The sequence below is a fragment of the Hibiscus syriacus genome, unplaced genomic scaffold (assembly GCF_006381635.1).
Source record: "Hibiscus syriacus cultivar Baekdansim isolate YM2019G1 unplaced genomic scaffold, ASM638163v2 tig00110307_pilon, whole genome shotgun sequence".
Taxonomy (NCBI): Eukaryota; Viridiplantae; Streptophyta; class Magnoliopsida; order Malvales; family Malvaceae; genus Hibiscus; species Hibiscus syriacus.
The window spans coordinates 92,382-100,422 of NW_024062674.1; the positions used below are offsets into that span (position 1 = coordinate 92,382).

General features: G+C 30.1%; 1 protein-coding gene across 1 annotated transcript; it reads right to left on the minus strand.

Annotated features, from left to right (window-relative positions):
* Positions 1–1,818: 1,818 nt before the first annotated feature.
* Positions 1,819–3,734, minus strand: LOC120116928 (protein GAST1-like). The gene is made up of 4 exons (XM_039137309.1): positions 3,587–3,734; positions 3,006–3,080; positions 2,534–2,567; positions 1,819–2,077 (listed from the first exon to the last, which is right to left on the minus strand). Exons 1-4 carry the CDS (start codon positions 3,653–3,655, stop codon positions 1,896–1,898), a joined length of 360 nt encoding a protein of 119 aa, XP_038993240.1. The 5' UTR covers positions 3,656–3,734; the 3' UTR covers positions 1,819–1,895.
* Positions 3,735–8,041: the final 4,307 nt, after the last annotated feature.

The window sequence follows — 8,041 nt, forward strand, 5'->3', positions numbered from 1 at the left end:
GTGGTTGTAAAGTAGCTAAAAATCGGTGGAGACTAGGTAAATGAGAATTTAAAGATGAGGTTGAAGAACATGATCTTCCGACGATGAATAAGATTGTCAATGGTTGATTCTGATTATTGTTATTGGGATGAATAAGTAAATTTGTATAAAGTAAGTGTTCCAATCATAAACAAATAAAAATTCTCGAAATAATTGTAATTTTTAATAAAAATATTATATTCACATTAAAATTTAAATTAAATAATAATAAAGGATTAATTATGGATAGATTATTATATTTTTTTAATATTTATGTAATAAGGACAATTTAGTTAGTAGTATGCATCGGTGTGTCACGTTAGTGGTGTGTTTTGGTGTACGATGTGCATTCTAGAATTTTTCCCTAGATTGAAGTCATATATTTAAAGTTACATATTAAAAATTATAATTAATAATACAAAAATAAAAAAAATATAACATGACAATATTATAAAGAAAAAATTTATGCATTTGATTATGATATAGATTTAGATTTTTGGTGTCTTTATTTTTAAAGATTGGTGTCTTTATTTTTAAAGAAATATTAAAGTTAAATTTATTATTATGATTTAATTTCAAATGAAGTCGAATGATTCTATATTAGATTTGTTGAGTTACAGACAAATTTAGGTGAAACAAACACCATATTCATATTAAGAAGGTAAAAAAATAAAGTAGAATAGAAATTTTGGGGTCCAACAGTCTACAATGAAGGCAATCAATGTCACCAACAATTTTCGACGGTGACGATGGTGAGTGGTTGTGGTTACAAAAGACTTTGGTCAAATTTATTGGTCAAATTGATATTTTATATAAAGTTTAGGGGTTAAAATGATACTCTATCTAAATTTTAGGGTCAAATTTAAAAATTAACTCTTTTTACTAATGTCATCAAACTAACATGATTTATCGGATTAGTGACCGAAATATAATAATCGATAACATAAATGACCAAAATTTAATAAATCAATAATGTAAGTGGTTGTAATAAAACTTTTTTAAATCCAGTGAGCAAAAGTGTGTAAATATGAAAGGAAAATGGACAATTCAATAATTTACCTTTTCTTTATTTGTTTAATTAGCAAAATAGGCATCTAAGAATATCAGTTTTTCACTTTGACCCTTAAGTTTTTTTGTCATATTTTGGCCTATTATGTAACAAAAGCTTAAAAAGGAATTCAGACAAATGAAATCATGCCATGTGGCAGGTGACAAAACAAAAGAGTAAATATACAAATAATCTTTTTGACTATAACACTTTTTTTTTGTTAAGCCCGTCGATGAGCTGTCTCGCTAGGGTTCCTCTTCGACTACAGTCGAGCAACAACCAAATGAATATTCTTAGTTCAGGCCATAAAGTTACCATTAAAATAGTAGTAAAAATGTGATACCTGCAGTACGGGTAAAGTGAAATTACTGGTAAATAGAAAGTGGAGAATTGAGTCTTGATATGTATAATTAATCTTGTATTTTTTTCGATATAGTGAATTTTTCTTTTCTATTGATGATTTTTTCCTTTTTGAATTTTCTAGTAAATCTTGATTTTTTTATTATGTTCAAACATATTTATTTGTTTATAACCATTCCAATAGTCATATCATTTTAAGAGACACATGAATCAATTGTTTTCAATGATAAATTAACTTATTATTTTTCTTAGAAATCATAGGTTATAGCATCAACATAGGTATGAGTGTTCATAGTTAATCTATTGAGAGTCTTTGAATATATATTATCGTGTATTTACCCGAGATGTATAAAGAAAATTAAGAGACAACTGAGATCTATTGGAAACTCATACGAAAAAAAGTAATTAATACAATATCAACATAAAAAAAAAAGAAATCATATTTAAATTGGTTTGATTCTGAACGAGATTAAGGGCACTTGGGTCCTCCTCTCTTGGTCTTCCAGTTGTTGTAGCAAGGGCACACTTGCTTGTTTCCGTAAGTGCCAGGCGGCACACACAAACACTTAGCGCAGCACTTGTTGCAGAAGAACAGGCATGGCTTTTTGTACTGCGTATTTGAACATCTTTCACTGCATCGAGGCCCGCACTCTGTTGCATTGTATTTCAAATCCCTAATTATTCCTTTCTTTCAAACAAATTAATTTCATTATATAATAGGGTAAATTACAAATTTCATCACTGAACTTTACTCTTTCCTATTTTTTTCACCGAACTTTAAAAATTTTCAATTTTTTCACTAAAATTAATACATTAAATTTTTTTTTGTCACTCCGCCGTTAAATAGTTAATATCGTTAAAACAATGCCGTTTTAAAAAAAAAAATTCACAAAAACGATGTCATTTGCATCTATATAACAACTCATTTATAACGCTGTTAGTGAGAAAACGATTGAGTGACAAAAAAAACTTAATGTATTAAATTCAGCTAGGAAATTAAAAAGATTTAAAGTGCAGTGAGTGAAATAGGAGAGAGGGTAAAGTTAAATTACCAAATTTGTAATTTACCCTATATAATATTACGCTAGACGAGCTTGTGTGTTTCACCTTGTGGAAGAAGGCTTCCTTGTGTGATTCCATGCTGCAAATAAAATTACTCAATATTGTAAAAAAGCATCAGGAAAACAGAAAAACAGTTAGAATAAACTACACGTTTAGTATCATAACTATCACTTTTATTTCGGTTTAATCATTCTATTTTATTTTAAAATCATCTCTAACGTTACGTTTTGGTTTCATTTTGGTCATCTACCGTATAAAATTAACGGTGATGCTGACGTATAACCATAAGATAATGTCGTGTCATTATTAAATTTTTCTTAAATGTCACATTAACAATTTTGTTGATTTTTAATGACAGATGATCAAAATAAAATCAAAATGTAATATTAAGTATGATTTTGAAAAATATAATAGTTGGGTGATCAAAACAAAATAAAAGTAATAGTTGAGATACTAAACATGTAGTTTAACCAACACAAATATTATTAATTGGACTTGAATTCATGATATTCTTTACCATTGTGAAGTTGTTGGATGGTTGGGGCTGCGGAGTTGGTGCCTCACTACTCATGTCATGACTGCTGCTCGCTGCCTGCGGTAGGAATTTGACCATACATCATGTTCATCAATATTCTTTTAAAAGTTAGAATTTCAATCATCAAATTTATATTTAGTGACGGAGTCAGGATCCTAATATAAAAAATTACAATATAAAAATTGGTATAATATTAAATTAGCCTATAACATTTATCAAAATAATCATTTTGGCCCCATTCTTTTTTTAGAGCATTTAGACTCCAATGTTTCATTTTAGGATAGAAATGTCCCGAATATTTGACTGAATAGTCACTTTAACTATTTTTTTTAGCATTTAAGCTCCCAATCTTTCATTTTAAGATAAAAAACTCATATTTTTTAGTGTTAATCATTTGTTAACTAATAATTTCTATTTATAGAGGGATCTTTTTCCCTAGAATGAAAAGTTAGGGGGCCAAAATACTAAAAAAAAGGTCAAAATGATCATTTTTGTAAATGTCAAGGACTAATTTGAAATAATAAGGAATACAAAAAGCTAAGAGAAAGAAATGAAAGCCTTACATTGTTGTGTGCTAGTAAAAGCAGCATGACAACTAGAAAGATGATCATAATAGTTGGCTTCCCGGCCATTGGGTCTTAGTAAATACAATGCAACGCAACTGCTAGAGAGAAATTGTGGTTGAATGGAAACAGTTGAGAGAGAGGAGACTATTTATAGGCAGTTGGAAACTTCCCCCATGTGGTTGAAGATCTGCAGAATTTTACCATGTCTAATTCATCCAAAATGGTCCCCCATTGATGCTATAGTTTGATACTGCTCTGGGACGGAGTTGAGATTAAATATTGAGAGGGACAAAAGTTTATTAAACATATAAATTAAGGTTTAAGGGTTATTTTTGTTCTTATAGTAGACCCAATTTTTTTTATTTTCGTATCAATTTAGCCATCGAAGTTATTTAGGGGCATTATCCGAGCCCTTGAAACTCGTTTCAACTGACAGAACTTTTGTATTTGTGGAAACCAATAATTTTCACGTCAACCAATATTACTGACGTGACTTGATGATTATGTGATATTTATTAAAAAAAATAAAAAAAAATTACTAAGCATAATGGTTAGAAAAACTCTCCAAAATTTTAACCTAATCCCTTAATGTCATTGAAATAAAAAATAAAATTTTGGAAATTTTTTCTAACCTAGTAAATATTTTAACCTAATCCCTTAACGTACAGATGCATAAGATTAACAATTCTGTCAGTCAAAATAATCAATGGAATTCGAGGGCTAGGATGATGTCCTAAACAACTTCGACGGTTAAATTGATGCGAAAATATTATATGGACAAAAATAATAAGTTGAGTCTACTACAGAGACAAAAATAACCCTTAAGCCTTAAATAAAAAAAATTGAGAAGGACAAAGGAATTATTTGATTAACATTTAAACTAAAAAAACCCTAAAATCCCTGATGCAACCCATTTATACACGTATACATATAACTGTTTTATAAACATTAGAGTCAGCGATTATTAATAAATTACAATTCTCAATACGATTACATTTTTTATGTTTAAAATACTCTTAACCACTAGAAATAAACGCTCAAATATTCTTGTAGACTTTGTGTTCAAACTTAAAACCTTTAAAGATAATAATCATCCCTCTAACTATTGAAGTAACTTGAATCTAAATACGATTACATTAAATACATGAATATGACAGATATTAAGATTAGAATGTACAAATTTGATTTCCAACCATGTGAATGGAGTGCATATGTGAAAACGACAAGAGAGCCACCCTTACATGTGAACTCACATGTCTGTTTGGTTTTGTGTGATAAAAATGGGGTCCCAAGTTTCCAACAGACATAAACCAAAACAACAGAGAAGATGAAAAGAAGCCAATGCTTCTACCACAGTCCTACACGTACACAACTATCACTTGTCAATGTTTGTCGTTTGGTCTTTGATTTTTCAGCCAAATTTCTTACCCTATCCGATTCTCGTGACTCAATTGCTGTTGCTGCTGGTTCTTTAGGGTTCATATATAGTTAAAAAAAAATTAGCTGACCCTATTCCCATATGTAATGGGATAAGGGGGAGGTAGGATAGTAGGTTGTCTCCAACTTCAGGTTGAGAGCAGCTTTCGTGGGAGACCTCCGGCAGTCAGAATTATGAATTGCCCACCGTGGGACTCAATCCCATGACCACAAGGTTAAGAGCCTTGCGCTCTACCAACTGAGCTGGACGGACAATTCTTAGGGTTCATGTATAGTTGATCTTGGAAATTTAAGAAAGATAAGAGAAACAGTTGCCTCTGCCTCAGCCGTCCATCCTGCCCATTAGATTAAGCCTTAGCTACCTGTTATCTGTTTATTTATTTATGTACATACATATATAGTCTCGTGAACAATATATGTGTGGTGGAGCCGAGCCTATTGTCTATTTATTTGTAGGGATGAGTATTCGATTGCGTCAAGTCTAACCAAGTAGGAAAAACTTGAGTTAATCGAGTTCATGCAAGGGCGGAATTAGGGTGAAATTTTGGAAGGGATCAAGTTGCTTATCTTTAAAACTAATAAGGTTTTAAAAGGTAATTAAACTACAAAAAGTAGAAGGTTGAGGCTTAATTTCACTAATTTCAAAAGTAATTAAACCAAAAAATTAGAGGCAAGACTTAAGTTATTTAACTTTAAAATTGGTAATGTCTTAAAAAATAATTAAACCAAAAAAGTTAGATGCCAAAATTAATTTATTTAACTTTAAAACTGATAATGTCTTAAAAAAATAATTAATTTTTTTTAGGAGGGTCAGGACTTAATTTTAATAGTTTTAAAACTTTTAAGGGCTTAAAATACAATTAACCATAAAAGCTGGGTGGGTCATGTGCCCCTTCTGCCCCCACGTAGTTCTGCCATTGAGCCTATGATAATAATTTTATCATTAATTTTTTTTGAATTTTTTTAATCGAATCAAATTAAATACATTTGTTCGAGTTTATATTCAAATTTAAATATAATTATGTATATGTTATGATACTTATTGGTTTCAATTTAAACGGCTCTCATTAATCATATATGATATATATATATATATATGTATATATTCATTTTAATGTCTATGTAAGATTTATAATATATTTTAAATTGTGAAAAAAAGTATCGATGCAGGTCTAAAGGAATCGAGGTATTAATGAGAAAAATATTTTTACAAAATTGTAGTCGAAGGACTAAACTAAATAAAAGACTAACTTAATATATTGAATTGCAAAAATAGAAAATTTATTTTTAAAAGGATGAATTAAAGTTGAGCTCATATTCTACAATGGTGCACTCATATGTGCACTCATATTATACACTAGTTTTAGGAGCACGTGGGCCTGTGGTTTAAAATTGATAAAAAAAATGGACCTAAAACGAAGGATAAAGTGAAGAAATAAGGAAATTAGGGACCAAATCATAAAATAATCAAATTACTTAGCTAAAGACCGAATAAAGTTGTTTTAAGTTTTTTTTAATTACTCAAACTTTGTATATTCAAACTCGACTCTAACTCACAATTCAAACTAATAACTTAAGTTGACTTGAATAACTAAAAAAATTAGTTTGTGTTTTAAGAAAGGCGTAATGAAAAAAAATTACCCTTAATGCTTGCACAAATGATCATTCTGGCCCATATTATTTTTTTTTCAAACATTTTAGCCCCTAATATTTCAATTTTTTATCAATACCCCGTGTCGGAAGAAAATTTTTAGTTGACTAATAATCAACATATGTTGCTGACATAACATTTTTACATGTGCTTAATTGCTAACGTGAAACATGCAACATCATCCAAAATGATGACATGGCATGTGCCACATCACTAAAGTGATGTTGTAGCATGTGTCATATCACCCAAAGAGATGATATATCATATGCCACAACATCCATAGTGATGATGTGGCATCTAACTTGTCACTGTCGACACCGTTTTTCACCCGGGTGGGGAAAAGACTAATACCGACTTGGGGTTTTCTCTTTGAAAGGGTTTTTCTAAATGTGAGGAGTCGACATCAATCATTTAAGGCACGATTGGGACACCATAAAAAATCGGGTGATTTTAATAAAACATTTTATTTTTATCAAAATATCGAGTTTTAAGGTCTGCGAAAATCCATGAATCAGGTTCGGGAGTTAGTTATGCATGGGGAAGGATTAACACCCCCACAAGCACCCAAAAATTGGTACCTAGTTGGTTACCCTATATTTAAAATTGAAAATTTTGAGTTTGATATTTATTTAATTTGAAAATCATTACGGATGCAAAGTTGAAAAGGGTATTCGTTTATCGAAACCGATAGCATTCGCTCCCAAGCGTAAATGCGGGAGATCAGCTATTGTGTCTAATAACCGAATATTGCCTCGTTTTTAGAAAATCATGATACAGTCTTTGAAAAGTATGTCGACCCATTTCGGGAATCACCAGTAGTCTCCCCTTGAGCACACTTGCGGGAGATAAACCATTAATTCCCTAATAAGTGAACATTGCCTTAGGTTTAAAAAACAATGCAATCAAACAATTTTTTATTTAATCCTAATTAAGCTAAGGTAAATTAAAGGCTTTTTCTAGCTTAAGGTGTCAGATTATGAAATTAAAGGAACCTAAAAGCTCAAACCTAAAAATGTAGGCTCTAATATTTATCCTATTTGATTTTAAAAAATTATCAAATCGAATAATCGAGATGGATCCTCGAGCATTTAGGCGAGGGCCAACTCGTATTATTCCCTAAATTTAAAGACTAATTTAAAAATCTAACTTAAAATGGAGGCTCTATTTAACCTATTTAATTATGTCAATCTTAAAGTTCTAATTGAAGTTTAGGGACTAAAAGGTCAAGATCTAAAATATCGAGTTCTAAAAGACTAAAAGCTTAGGACCTAATTTGATAATTTCTAAAGTTGAGGACTAATTTAAAACCTAATTTTTATCTAAATTATTAAACCTAAAATTTTTAGAAAATATTAATTATTAAT

Coding starts and splice junctions, on each gene's coding strand:
- LOC120116928 (XM_039137309.1), bottom strand. CDS start 3,655: ATGGCCGGGAAGCCAACTATTATGATCATCTTTCTAGTTGTCATGCTG. Junction 3,081..3,586: donor TTTTACTAGCACACAACAAT/GTAAGGCTTTCA, acceptor TTCCTACCGCAG/GCAGCGAGCAGCAGTCATGA. Junction 2,078..2,533: donor AGGAAGCCTTCTTCCACAAG/GTGAAACACACA, acceptor ACAATGCAACAG/AGTGCGGGCCTCGATGCAGT.